The 15,366-nt window shown below is 40.2% G+C and overlaps 1 protein-coding gene across 5 annotated transcripts in view; it reads left to right on the forward strand.

Annotated features, from left to right (window-relative positions):
* The window catches only part of CTPS2 (CTP synthase 2), a 109,715-nt gene extending 95,383 nt beyond the window's left edge, over positions 1 to 14,332 (forward strand). For 3 of the 5 annotated variants that reach the window (XM_052663060.1, XM_052663064.1, XM_052663061.1), the window contains 3 exons: positions 8,990 to 9,007; positions 12,677 to 12,787; positions 14,112 to 14,332. In XM_052663060.1, the coding sequence (XP_052519020.1) occupies positions 8,990 to 9,007; positions 12,677 to 12,746 (88 nt within the window). In that variant the 3' untranslated portion in view covers positions 12,747 to 12,787; positions 14,112 to 14,332. The remainder of the gene's footprint in view (positions 1 to 8,989; positions 9,008 to 12,676; positions 12,788 to 14,111) is intronic. The other 2 variants (XM_052663063.1, XM_052663065.1) reach the window with 1 other exon arrangement.
* The last annotated feature ends 1,034 nt before the right edge of the window (positions 14,333 to 15,366 follow it).

Below are 15,366 nucleotides of genomic sequence, written 5' to 3' on the forward strand. Positions count from 1 at the left end.
ACCGTTATCCATAGTGGCTGTACAAATTTACATTTCCACCAGCAGTGTAGGAGGGTTCCCTTTCCCCCACACCCTCTCTAGCATTTGTTGTTTATAGACTTTTTAATGATGGCCACTCTGACTGGTGTGAGGCGATAACTCATTGTAGTTTTGACTTGCATTTCTCTAATAATCAGTGATGTTGAACATCATTTCATGTACCTGTTGACCATCTGTAGGTCTTATTTGGAGAAATGTCTATTAAGGTCTTTTGCCCATTTTTCAGTTGGTTTTCGTTGTTGTTGCATGAGCTGTTTGTATATTTTGGAGATTAAGCCCTTGTCTTTCACATCATTTGCAAATATTTTCTCCCATTCTGTAGCTTGTCTTTTCTTTCTTTTTTTAAAAAATAATTTCCTTTGCTGTGCAAAAGCTTGTAAGTTTGATTAGGTCCCATTTATTTATTTTTGTTTTTATTTCTATTGCCTTGGGAGACTGCTACAGTTTCAGTTTTATAGTTTCAATGTATAATATATATGGACTTTATTTTTGGTGTGGTATATGAGGTAGGGATCTCCGTCCCCTTGACACCACTCCACCCTCACTAATTAAGTAATTTAGATTTGTTTCATGGATTTCTGTTTTGTTCCACTGGTGATTTCATCTCTTTTTTCTGAATCCTTGCCACCCTTTTCATTGTGATAGCATTACTGTAAGTTGAGCCCTTATTTACCCTACTCTTATTATTATTTAATATTTTTAAAAATGTGTTTACCTCTTCTTCTGGAGGACCTGTACAATGATTTTTAAAGTCTAATTTCAATTTAAAAATCCCTCAGGGATTTTCATTAAAATTCATTAAAATTTAATTTTCATTAAATTTCATTAAAATTTCTTTACAGTTTAAATACTAGTTTGGTGAGAATTTATATCTTTACTTTTTCTCATCTAAGAATATTGTATGTAATAACTTTAAATATGAAAGGAACTGGCCAGAATCATGTGCTTAGGTAGGGGTTACTACCACAATAACCAGATATATATTGTTTAGAAATTACCATTATGGACCCTCAATGTAGCAAATGAGTCTTGTGATACTGCATTTGAAGACTTCCAGGACTGTGGAAAATTCTTAAAGAGATGGGAATACCAGACCATCTTACTTGTCTGCTGAGGAATCTGTATGCAGGTCAAGAAGCAACAGTTAGAACTGGACATGGAACAACAGACTGGTTCAAAATTGGAAAAGGAGTATGGCAGGGCTCTATATTGTCAACCTGCTTATTTAACTTACATGTGAAGTACATCATGCAAAATACTGGGCTAGATGAATCCCAAGTCAGGAGAAATATCAGTAACTTCAATATGCAGATGACACCACCCTTACAGCAGAAAGTTAAGAGGAACTAAAGAGCCTTTTGAAGAAGGTGAAAGAGAAGAGTGAAAAAGCTGGCTTAAAACTCAACATTCAGAAAACTAAGATCATGGCATTCAATCCCATCACTTCATGGCAAATAGATGGGGAAAAATGGAAACAGTGACAGACTTTATTTTCTTGGGCTCCAAAATCACTGTGGATGGTGACTGAAGCCATATGCATGGCTTAAAAGATGCTTGCTCCTTGGAAGAAAAGCTATGACAAACCTAGACAGCATATTAAAAAGCAGAGACTTCACTTTTCAAACAAAGGTCTGTATCGTTAAAGCTATGGTTTTTCTAGTAGTCATGTATGGATGTGAGAGTTGGATCATAAAGAAGGCTGAGTGCTGAAGAATTGATGCTTTCGAATTGTAGTGCTAGAGAAGACTCTTGAGAGTTCCTTGGACAGCAAGGAGATGCAACCAGTCAATCCTAAAGGAACTGAATCCTGAATATTCATTGGAAGGACTAATGCTGAAGCTGAAGCTGAACCTCCAATACTTTGGCCACCTGATGTGAAGAGCCGATTCATTGGAAAAGACCCAGATGCTGGGAAAGATTGAGGGCAGGAGGAGAAGGAGGTGACAAGGAATGAGATGGCTGGATGGTATCATCGACTCAATGGACATGAGTTTGAGCAAACTCCAGAAAATAGTGAAGGATAGGGACACCTGGTGTGCTGCAGTCCATGGGATCACAAAGAATCGGACACAACTTAGTGACTGAACAAAGGATTGTGGCATGGTGTGTCTGTGTGTACTTTGTTACATGAGCCTGCTCCTTTGCAGTATTACCTGCTATGAGAGCCTCACAGTTCCCTAGAATTTCCTTTAACTGTGTGTTCAGATGGGAACAGCTTTACATATTTTGAATGTTGGACCTGTTAATGAATTAATGATCACTCCCTGCACTCTTGAACCAGTGCAGTGATTTTCACACTGTGCCCTGTGGAGCTGGAATCCAGGCTGCTCTGAGGAGTGGACTGGGGTGGGTGGTTCCAGGCGCTTCCCTGCTTCAATGAAGCTTCAGCTCCACTTGTCCTAGCTCCCATGGCTTGGTTCTGCATGAGATTGTATATGAAGATGGGTTTCTTGTGCTGTGATACTGCACAGATTAAACAGCAGATTGGATATTCCAGTGTGGTCCCTGTTGCATATATGCTCTGACCCGTCCCTGCCACTCTGATTTCTCCATTGTTTCAGGTGCTTACACGTGAAAGGAGGATGACAGTAGAACAAGTTAGATGGCCGGGAGAAATAACATGTGCATAATTGTTCACATATAACTATATGGTTATTTGCAAGTATCAACTAATATGTAAATGACATCTGCTTTGTGTGGCTTGCCCACCTCTGTACTGGCTGGCCCGTCAATTCCCACCTGGGGGCTGGTTGTCTCTGGGTAAAGTTCACTGGTAGTTTCTAAGAAAAGTGACTGCTTGCTAGCAACTCCTGAGCAAGACACTGTGTCTCTTAACAAGACTCTGATGCTGAGATTGGAATCACAGCTGACTAGCAGGCTTCCACGGTGATCAGAGAATTCCTGTGTATCAGCCACCAATTGGTGCATTCCTTAAGAGAAGCCAGCATGTTATTTATCTTCGTCTCTCTGGCTCCCCAGTATGCAGTGGTTGTTTACTACCCATTACAGTACTAAATGTAGGGGAGGATATATCCCCTACTATACTAAATATACCCCGGGAGGATACAGTCTTGTCTAATCTTGACACCTTGCAGGGGGCTTTCCAACTAAGAATGGTGCCCATGACTTAATCCAGTGGCAGACACTAGGATTCCAGAGGAACCTTGCACTTCAGCTCCTCCCTGCCCAGATCCATGGTGTTAGTGAGCAATGAAAAGCAGTAACTGCTTTGGTATCCAGGCTCTAGTGTGAGCAGAGTTGGGACTGTATTTCTGTCAAACAAGATTACTGTCTGTAATCAATCCTAAACAAATGTGACAAGAAATTTGAACACTAGAATAATGGCTTCCTTTCCCAGAAATTGGCTGATATTATTTAAATGTATGGCATATGTGCCGCCCATGTATTGAAAAACCCACAATGTAAAAATCCTTGGCTTTGAGAAAATACACCTGGGCTCTAACTTTTGCTTTCTGCCATGTGGAGAACCTTTATGTTTTACTGTGTTTATATTTTACTGCAATAAGAATACTACTTTGGGATCTCGAGCTGGTGAGCTGAACTCTTAGCTACTCTGGCATCTTCTAGAATGGTAGCCGTTATGAAGACCAGGTCCACCTGGTTTTAGACTTGTGGGGGTCTGTTCAAGAGGCATAATAGTTTTAGGATATTATTTTTTTAGGTTTGTATAAGCTACTCAAAAGTACTTGCAAAATCAAACTAAATCTTATTTGGAGGATTCTCTAAGACCACCCACACATTTAATAATTGATTAGGAGGAATCTGAATATAGCTGTGGTGCTGGAGAAGACTCTTGGGAGTCCCTTGGACTGCAAGGAGATCCAACCAGTCTATCCTAAAGGAGACCAGTCCTGGGTATTCATTGGAAGGACTGATGCTGAGGCTGAAACTCCAATACTTTGGCCACCTCATGCAAAGAGTTGACTCATTGGAAAAGACCCTGATGCTGGGAGGGATTGGGGGCAGGAGGAGAAGGGGACGACAGAGGATGAGATGGCTGGATGGCATCACTGACTCGATGCACATGAGCTTGGGTGGACTCTAGGAGTTGGTGATGGACAGGGAGGCCTGGCGTGCTGCGATTCGTGGGGTCGCAAAGAGTCAGACACGACTGAGCAACTGAACTGAACTGAACTGAATATATTTGTACTCATGGCTAAAATTCATTTCAGTGACAGAATAAGCATACACAGCTTGCTCAGGCAGGGAAAGACGTGTAAGTAGAGCCTGGAGAAATCTATCTGCAGCTTTTCTATGCTCTTTCCCTCCTGTGAGAGGTCACACAGAGCTCACCCTCCCTCCAGCAGTACAAATGCAGTGTGTGATGTTTACGCCCAGAGAAGCCCATTTGACACTCAGGCTTTAGAGTTTCTATAGGAGGCTGGTCACATGGGCATTCCCTGCCTAGCAACCACCCAAATTCCAGGCTCCCAGGAGGAAAGCAAGTGTTCACCACAATCACATTGCCTGTACAAACAGCCTAGGCCCCCAAAGATGACCTTATCAGTTAGTAATGGAGAAAACATTCCGAAAGCCAAGTTCCCCAGCAACAGGCCCTTCTAAAGATGTCAGCCTCAGGCCTATTGTGTTGACTCTTTTGCACAAGTCAAGTAAACCATTTTTAGAATAAAGAAATCCAATGGGAAATTATGGTCCATTAAATAAATCATTGTAATTATTTGCTGATATCTCTCCCCTAGTGTCTTAAGTATAATTTGTCCCATATTTAAACAGTAACTACAAATTTGCATGGTTTTGCTGGTGTACGATGTAATGGAATGAGACTGCTTCATGTAATTGTAATAAAAAATTGTAGGAGATTTATATGAAATAGAATATCCAAAGATTCTTATAATTGCGAGTTCTTCAGTGTGTAGGAAAAAAGCACATGATTTATGTCCAGAATTCCACTTTTTAAAAAAATTGAAGTATAGTTGATTTACAGTGTTGTGTTAGTTTCAGTTTCTGGTATATAGCAAAATGGTTCAGTTTTATATATATCTTCTTTTTTATTATGGTTTATTAAAGGATATTGAATATAGTTCCCTGTGCTATACAGTAGGTCCTTGCAGTTTCAGAATTCCATTTTTAAGCAACTGGAAAGAGAAGAGGGATAAGAGTCTAAAGTCATAGGTTGTTTCTCAGCCTGTATGTCTCTGGGGCTGCCCTACAAGGCCCTGAGGGGCAGTCACTCCACACTGAGGTCAGGAATGACTTCCAGTTTTGGTGATGCTGGCATTTATCATGCTCCTCTGTCAGGTCAGAGTAAAACTCTCTTGCTTAGATAGTGCTTGTTCTATGTCAGAAAGCAAGAACCGAGATGGAGTTCAGTTCACAGAAATACAGCTGTTTGGAAAAACATGTTTTTAAAATATAAAAGCAGAATCTTAAGGCATGTGAGTAGCATTTTATTCTAGGTTTTAGGATCTTAAATTCCATGTCTCCACCCAACACAATCTATCTCTTGTGCAAAGAAATTGTCTATTTGAGTTGAAAGGGAAGGCAGGCTGGTATAGAAATGGGAGGAAAGTTAACTCCATGGTGCACTGTATTTGCCTGATTGTTTCAGACCAAACTCAAGAGTTGAAACTACTTTCTAATCAGAGGGTCTTAAAGGAAGTACAGAGTTGCAGTCAGTGCTTTCTATTTCCTGATTCTTTGTGTGCTCCTAGGATTGAGTCCCTTCTCTCCTGCAAGCTCAGGCTTCCCTCTTCACTTTTCTCTTTGAATCTCTGCAGTCAGGGAGCGAAGGCACTCTGCCATTGTCTCTGGTCTCTGTCCTGTGACGACTGGGCTTTTCCTTTGAAGTGATATGCTGTCTTCAAGCCTGGGAAAGCTTTGTTTTCTGTTGACTTCTAGCTGAGGCATTAGAAAAAATTTGGAAAATAGGAAAAAGGATCCATAAACCTGTAAACCTAACTAGGTCACTGTCCTCTCTTTTGAGTCTTTCCTTCCAGTCTTTAGTTTATACTCGTATATGACTCCTTTCATGGTTGTAATCAGAATAGTGAGTGTGTGTGTGTGTTTTTCCCAATTCTTTTTTTTTAAATTCTCTTATTCTTTCAAGCCTATAGAAAAGATGAAGGAATAGTGCAGTGAGTACTTGTATACCTTTCACCGAGATTCATCAATTGTTGCCTTTTTACCATGTTTTGCTTCTCTCTCTTTCTCACTATATAAACTTATTTCAGAAGCACTTATAAGTTGCAAACATCATAGCACTTCACTCCTAAATACTTTATCATTCATTTCCTAAAATTGAAGACATTGTTTCACATAACTGCAGTATCATGATCACACCTAAGAAAATTAACATTAATTCCAGGACATCATTTAATATCCAGTTCATATTAAAATTTCTCCATTTATCCCCAAATGTCTCTTTAGCTTTTTTTGAAATTAAAAAATTTAATCAGTGATGAATTTGAGGTTCATTTGGCTATGTTTCCTAGTCTCTTTTAATCTGGGTAATCACCGTCTTTTTTTCAGTTCTTCATAACAATGACTTTTTAAAAAAATTAATTTATTTTAATTGGAGGATAATTACTTTACAATATTGTGACTTTTAAAATAAAGAGGCCAGGCCAGTTGTAGCAATGACCAGAATTTGATTCATATTTTGTCTTGATTCGGTTCAGGTTAGGCATTTTTGGAAGAATAGTTCATTGGGGATGTTTGGACTTCATAAGGACACATCAGGAGGCATGTGAGGCACGTAATATTCCCTCTTTAGTCACACAGTGAATGGTGCTGAGTTTAACACCTGGTTAAGATAGTGACTGTCTGGAGGTCTCTTTTGTAAAGAAACATTTTTCTCCATTTTAGTTTCTAAAATACCACCCCCCACTGAAATGAACTAGGGCTCCTGGAAGAAATGGTTGGTTTCAAGTCTGGGACAAGAAAAGTACAGGATGAGGCCAGAAGGTGTTGCTGGACTTAAAGGAAAGAAGAGTTTAAAAACCAAGGGGAAGATTTTATATAAGGACAAAGAAGCTAGCTTGAAAGGATTCCTGCTGGCCTCATTTGGACAGTTTGAACATCAAAAACAGTAATGACAAAATTGGATTATAACACATTATATGTTTTTAAAATTACATAATAATACTCAGAAAAAAAGGCCATTTTAAAAAATGTAGATGCCACCCCTGATGTAATAACTGAGTCAAATAAGGATCATAAGTGGATGCCAAAACCACTAGATGAAAAGTTTTGGAAAATGGGATATTCATATGTTCTCAAAGTATCACGTCAGTTTTTATTAATTACAGAAGCTTGTCTTTTGAACTGAACACCTCATACCCAATTTTCCAAGTTGCATGATGCTCCTACTGTTGATGGCTGCACACTTTAGCATCTACTCAACGCGCCACATGTGCTGGAGCTCACACCACCCCAGCAATGGTGCTGGGCACAAGAGAATCAAGGACTAGTCCAATAAGAACACATGCCCTGTTCTGGGGGACTTATCGGGTAGCTTAATGCTTCTCTACATTTTGAGGCTGACGGATCACCTTCCAAGAAAGTGATGAAAGCTGTGGACCCACTTCCTGTAAAAGGGCACACACATAGCGATTGGAACATCATTTCCCAGTATTCATATTCCAGAAACCTCCCATCCATCAATATTCTTCTAAGAGTCTCCTCAGATACAGACCCTCAGCTAAGATGGTTTTTATAAAAAGGGGATGGCAATAGTACCCACTTCACAAGGTATTAACGAAGAGTGCATTTTTTTTCTAAATGGAAAGCACTTAGCACAGTGCCTGGTCTATGGTAGGAAATTAAATGGGAATTATTATTGTGCTATTATTATTATTATTAATCTCTTGCTGCTGAAAAGCCTCCTAACTGGTCTCCATGCCTCCACCTTTCCTCTTCTCAATCCACCTTCTGCTGGCAATCTGGTGGAAGGCAGTCTGTAGCCTGTTAGGATGCTGCTGCTGCTGCTGCTGCTGCTGCTGCTGCTGCTGCTGCTAAGTTGCTTCAATTGTGTCCAACTCTGTGCGATTCCATAGATGGCAGCCCACTAGGCTCCTCTGTCCCTGGGATTCTCCAGGCAAGATGCTGGTTCCCCAAATGGTTACTGATGACGGCCATTAGAGGTGGGCGTGGCCTCTCCGCTGATTAGATGTACATTTCTCCCTCTAAGGCATCCTTATCCCACTTGGGGTGATTCTTTCTCTTTGACTAGGAGAATAAGATACTCCTTTTCTCCTGTGTGAATCTAATGTGCATTTTCCAGCACTGTTTTAAACTTGGAATCACCTTGCTTTTTATTTTAACTTTTGGTCTGCATGGTTGATGTTGCCAGGGACCATTCTTGCCATATAAGGTGCAAATATTTTATTTTTGTGGGGATAGTATGGACAAACAGAGCAGGTGCTATGGGTTTATTTTCTGGATATGCCACTTCCTGGGTAATTTTTTTCCAAGTCCCCGCTCCTAAACCTCAGGATCTTCATCCTTTAGGGTTGCTGTGAAGAACAGTTGAGATGGTGCTTTGTAAACTTTCAACTGATAGAAAAATGCTGTTTTTCCCCCATGTTACATTTCAAGCAAAAGTGAACTGGAAAAGAAGATTCTTTTTTGCTTTCTTTTTCAAACATCTTAAAAAACAGCTCCCCTGCTTATTGTTGGATTCCAAAACCGTACCTTGAGACTGTTTCTTGTAAAGTACTGCTGATAAGCAACATTTGAGTATGCCTTCCCTAAGGGATTAAATGTTGCTGAAAAGGTGCTCTTTATTGATCGTGATCCACTGCCCGCTGATAATGCGGTGTCAGCCAGGGGTGGAGTTAATACTGATAGAGACTACTGTGCTTTTAATGTCCTGCCAGGGTTGTGCTCTACCATTTACTATTCAATGCAAGACTCATTCAAAACATATTAAGTTATTCATTCTGTTGCTCTTATATTTTATGGCTTCCAGGGGCTCTTTGAGAAGGAAGTAAGTATAGTGATAACAACGCTTTGGGGAAAACTGTGTGCATGGCAACCTGTTTTAAAACATGCTTTCTCTACATGAAATAGATTTTGATATAAAGTATTATAGGAATTTATGCATGCTGGGGATCTTAAGTATGCTATTAGAATATTTTAATTCCAACTACCTCTTTTTGTTAATGGAGAAGAAATGGTCTAACAGCCACCTCAGGGTAGCAAAGAAGGTGGACTATGTGAGGCAGTGCTCTACCGTTGCCCTGGTGCCTCGGAATATGTTTTTTTCTATTAGGATTTTATTAGGAACCAGGAGTCTTTGACAAACAAACTTGACTATGACAAGCCTTTCGTTTGTCAAAGAACAACATGGCAGTAGACCATGGCAGTCAAGTCTTGTAAGTTGAGCCAGTGTTGAAGGATGGCAAGTCCTGTGTGTTGCCGCTGGTGATTTTGATTTTGTCTTGGAAATAGTACAGTAAACAGCTTTTTAAAAAAGAGTACTTCCATTATTTGGAGGGTACTTGCATGCATGAAGGAGATTTGCTGTGATTTTGACTGTATATAGCCAGACCTTACAAAAACCTTTCTTAGTGAGTGACAAGATGAACCATTGCATGGTGATTATGGTTTGTTTTTGCTAAAATCATTATTCATTTGTTCTAAATCAGTGCTATCCAATAGAACTTTTTTTGCAGTGGTGAAAATGTTCTATAATCTGCACTGTCCTTATGATTATGTCAATTTTAATCTCTATTTTAATTCTAGCATTGGCAAAGTTTTTATATATTTGTGTGCTAAGTTGCCTCAGTCATGTCCAACTCTTTGTGACCCTATGGACTGTAGTCTGCCAGGCTCCTGTGTCCATGGGATTCTCCAGGCAAGAATACTGCAGTGGGTTGCCATGCCCTCCTCCAGGGGATCTTCCTGATCCAGGGATCGAACCCATGTCTCTTATGTCTCCTGCATTGCAGGCGGATTCTTTACCACTGAGCCACTGGGGAAGCCCGATGTATATATATAGGTTTCTTATATTATACGTAGAAGTGTAATATTTGAAACTAGGAATAAAGAATGCTTTTACCTTAAAAGGAAAATCTGCACTGTCCAGTATCACAGTCACCAACTACACATGCCTGTTGAGCACTTGAAGTATGGCTCGGTGTATACACATGAGGAGTGGAATTTTAAATTTTATTTGGTTTTAGTTGATTTAAATTCAGATGGCTACTGTGGCTTGTGGCTGCCATATTGGACAGTGCAGGTTTAAAACTGTTTGCTCCTCAAATGTAACAAGACTCACATGAACAGTTCCGTATTCTGTGGCCTTTCAAAAAATTTAACATGTAAGAGCCTAATATCTAATAACTCTCCCCACTGAGAAGTGTGTGTGTGTATACAGAGATTATTTAAAGAGATAGGTTAGTCTTAAGATAGAGCTGAGATGTCTTGAACTAAGTGAAAATATCCCCAGAGAAGTATATCTTATGACTTAAGTCTACTCTGTTTGAAACAGAAATGAAGCCCTAAGTCTTACACGGCACAGATTTTATTACATTTGCAGGAGCTGTTGCTGTTTTGCATGCAGAATTGTGTTTCTAGCACTTGTGTTTTGCTGGCACATGACTTGCCATAAAATCAGCACGCTTAGCAGTATTGCATATTTTGAGAATTTTGTTCTTGAGTGTTGTGGTTTATTTGGTTGTTCTATCTCCGCCCCTGAACACATATGAAAAAACGAGTGAGCCCAGTCATTTGCCTTGGAGCTTCCCTTTGTTAGGCTTACCCTGTGCCATATTGATGCATTGGCAGAGTTTAGGGCTGATAGCCAGCAGACAGGAAATGAGAGCCATTAGGTTAGACCCATCCAAGTCCACTTGCTAAAGTGGGTAGGGAATTACTCTTGGTACAGGAAAATCATGCACTTGGCCGTTTTCACTGCTTCTTTATATTTCCATAACTTTTTGAGAAATATCATGTTATAAACATATAACCCTCATACCAGCAATGGCTTATATTTTTGTGTAGCTTCAGAGTACATTTGTGCAGTCTCTTTTGGCCCTCATAACATTTTGGTGAGGTGGTGTAGGTATCCTTACTAATTTTTTCTGGACTCTCAAGGGGTCAAGTGACCAGTCTGAAGGTACATAGCTAATAACTAGTACAACCAAGAAAGTGAGGGGTGAGATGCGGGCCCACCCCACTCTTTCCCGAGTTTAGCAGCAGGGAAGGAAGCTTGAACTACTTGAGAAAATGGAGTTCGTTTGGCCCTTTGGACCTCTCACTTGTGGCATCAGGGTATACACCTTGTGGGCCCACTGTAGCACACAGCTGAGACTTGAACTTGTGGCCTGGGTTAGCATGATATGGGGATTCTGGCCCCACCTCGAACAAGCTGTGTGCTTGGTGAATCACTTGAACATCTTTGACTTTCATTTCTTCTCACATAGGAAGTTGAGTGCATCTTCCAAATCCCCTTTTGTTGCCGAGAACCAGAAGGGACTCTGTTTGTCTAGTGAGAGTGCATGGATAAGGATATATCAACTTTTCTGGGTTCTTTTTTTGAAAAAATATTCTTTGGTTTTTATGTGTTTTCTTTATTGAAAACCCTTTGATAACAGTAGAAGTGGTTTTCCTGTATTAAAATCTAACTAGGAGATATTTTCTACTTGATTGTTCATCTAACAAATCTTGTCTTTTCTGCCATTCTTGAGCTTTTTCTTTGTCTTCTCCATACTGTAGCCCCACCCTCCCCCTTTCCAGTATTTTGTCCAGAAGTCAGGGAGGAGAGTGAGGTTGTCTGTTATGATTTTGTTTATGTATTTATTGATATTTACTCAATATGCTTAGTGTAAATCTTTGTTTTCTAGCCTGTCAGCATAAGGTTTCTCCAATTGCTTCCTCTCCTTTCTTTTAAAAAAAGTGAATTTTGAACTATTATGGAATTCAAACTTCTGTTGCTAGAAGTCAGCAAAACCTTGGCCAAGGCTAGGAGTAGCTCAGGCATAAAACACTTAGGTCCTGGCAAAGCCATCTTCATAGATCAGTAGAGCTCTTGAGGTTGATCAGCCTGCTGGTTTACTTGGAACCAAGCAAGAACCTTGAAGTTCTTGTTTGTTTTATAGACAAGTTGTCAAAGTGAGCCTGTGGCTTCAAGTCAAAATACAATTGTAGGCCTATCTCGTGGAGAAGCTTTATTTCTACAGAAACCCAAGATGGCGGCATCTATGTCAAGACTGAATATTACATGTAACTCGACGTAGTTGGAGCAACACATAAAGTTTCTAATTTGAAAACAGCAAAATTGTACAAATTATTTCTCAAACCCTTGGACCTATGAGAATGCTTATTGAAATGGAAAACTTCCATGCTGTTGGCCTATTTAGTGGTCTTCAGAAGGTTATACATTTCAGTCTAAATTGAAATGCTTTTATAATTTTTCTAAGTAAAGTACTTCCAATTTAAAATAAAAGCAAAAATCAATTCCTCTGACAAAAGAAGGAGACCATTGGTTATGGTTGAATTAATGTCTTCCTGGAGTGACTAAGTAGTAGTATTAGAATATTCCTTAGCATTTTCTCTGAGTGGGGGGTAATTATGGAAAGTGTTTGGGATCATAAATAGAATAATTGTGCAAAATTTTTTACATTTTGCTGAATCAGTTCATCTTTTGCTCTAGTGACAGATACAGTGATGCCAGTGATGACAGCTTTTCGGAGCCAAGGTTAGCTGAGTTGGAAATCAGCTGAAACTGACCCATGACTTGGAATCACCAGGACAACCTGAGAGGGTGAGGTGGATCCTTGAAGTTCTTGTTTGTTTTATAGACAAGTTGTCATCTTGGTGTAGAAGGGCGCATCACAGGACTCATCTCACAGGATCCCGGGATGCTCCTGTTTGACTGGCATAGTGAGCAGAACAAACTTGACAGCTGATTATGCTTCTGGTATCTGGAACACCCCTGAGAAAGCTAGTAGTTAGGAATGTGCACAAGGCCAGGAATAAGTATATCTGAGCACCTATAAATGGATACATGGAGACTGTGGTGGTTAGAGTTATAAGAGTGTAGCTGAGGGGTCAGCAAACTTGTACTGTAAAGGGCCAGACAGAAACTGTTTTCAGCTTTTCAGGCCCTGCAGTGCCTTGGAGATGGAGAGCAGGCTTGGACATCCACACATAAATAGGCAGGGCTATGTCCCAATAAAACTTTATTTCCAAACACAGTGTGTTGATCCATGATCTAGGTCACTCATGAAACAGCAGATTTCCTTAAATTTGTAGAAAATAAAATAGTGTTTTCTTTCTTTGTAGGGAGATGTCAGAGACTGGCTTAGCTTCTAAGGGCAGCTTATATCCCTCACAGCTCCTGAAGGTTTTATTAGAGAAGGTAGCAGCCTGGCTGGCTTTATTCCATTCACACTCACAGGCTGATGCTGCTTGGACATCCCTAGGGGTAGGACAGGACTTAAATTGTTCCTGCTCTTTAGTAGTTCAGTTCAGTTCAGTTGTTCAGTTGTGTCCAACTCTTAGTGACCCCATGGACTGCAGCACAGCAGGCCTCCCTGTCCATCACCAACTCCTGGCACTTGCTCAAACTCATGTCCATCGAGTCAGTGATGCCGTCCAACCGTCTCATCCTCTGTCATCCCCTTCTCCTCCCGCCTTCAATCTTCCACAGCATCAGGGTCTTTTCCAATCAGTCAGTTCTTCGCATCAGGTTGCCAAAGTATTGGAGTTTCAGCTTCAGCATCAGTCCTTTTAATGAATATTCAGGACTGATTTCCTTTAGGATGGACTGGTTTGATCTCCTTGCAGTCCAAGAGACTCTCAAGAGTCTTTTCCAGCACCATAGCTCTTTAGTAGGGACAGCAGCTTTTGGAAAATTTGTACAGAGTCAGTCGCTCCAGTAGGATTTCTCTTCTTATGTCACTTAGGGGCAGAACATTGCTGTTCACCAGGGAAGGCACATCCAGGTTTGTTTAGGTTTACCTCAAACATGAAGCCTTTCAGAAGCAAACCAAAATGATATAAAGATGAGTTGGAGGTACTTTAAAGACTTACATTATTGAGCTTCTGATGTGGCTAATATGTATATTCTTTTTTTTTTTTTCAAGGCTCTGAAGTAACTGAAGCCAAGATGAAGGAATTATCGGATGAAATCACCACACGTAGAATCACTCTGTTCTCCACCAAACATGGGATGTCCAGCCTCAAGGGGAATCTAATAATACGTATAATACGTACTTCAATAAACCAGAATCAAAGGGGTGGTTTTCTTTTTCCTCCAGAGCCGACCTTTGGTTCTTGCAAATTTCTTCAGCCGATTAAACATTTCCCAACCATCTCAATGGACAGAAAGTGTTTTGTTGTTTTGTCTGGCATATGATGACGTCCAGGTGGTAAGGAAGGATCCAGGTAACTGAGGCTTTTCCAGGCTATATGGGAAGGCTGGCAGGGCACAGACAATGACTAGTTTTGAGTCAAAAATGAGTCTTTCTGTTACCTGGAATTCAGCCACAGATTTATACGTGGCCCAAGCTTATTTCAATTTCTCACTGTTTATTTCTACTAAAAAGTGAAATGAAACAGGTCCAAGACTAGGGTTGGTAAGTAAGGCCCTGGCCTCAGGTATTGAATTTAAGGGAGCATAAAAAAATTCAGGAGTCAAGATCAGTAACACACACACACACACACACACACACACACACACACACACACACACATTTAATTGAGCTGAAATTCTCATGACATAAAATTAACCATTTCAAAGTGAACAATGCAATAGCGTTAGGTACATTCACAATGTTGTGCAACCACCACCTTTATCTGGTTCCAAAACATTTCCATTCCTCCAAAATAAATCCCCACACCCATTAGCAGTCACTGTCCATTCCTCCCTCCCAGCCCTCCGCAACTCCTTTCTATTTCTGTGGATTTGCCTATTCTGGATATTTCATATTAGTAGAATCATACAATATGTGGCCTTTTGTGTCTGGCCTCTTTCACTGAGCTTGATGTTTTTAAAGTTCATCCACAATGTAGCCTATGTCAGTTCTTTCTTCCTTTTTATGGCTGAATAGAATTTCCTAGTATGGATTAGACTACAATTTGTTTATCCAGTCATCCATTGATGGGCATTTGGGTTGTTTCTACCTTTTGTCTTTTGTGGATAGTGCTTCTGTGAATAGTCCTGTGTAAATAATTGTATTTGTTGTTGTTTTTGCCACACCGTGAGGTTTGTGGAATCGTAGTTCCTTGACAAGGGATCCAACCCAGGTCCTCGACAGTGAGCTCAGAGTCCTAACCACTGGACCACCACGGAAGTTCTGTAAATAATTGAATATCTGTTTGTTTGGCTTTTTCTAAAGC

The sequence above is a fragment of the Budorcas taxicolor genome, chromosome X (genome assembly GCF_023091745.1).
Source record: "Budorcas taxicolor isolate Tak-1 chromosome X, Takin1.1, whole genome shotgun sequence".
NCBI classification, from domain to species: Eukaryota; Metazoa; Chordata; class Mammalia; order Artiodactyla; family Bovidae; genus Budorcas; species Budorcas taxicolor.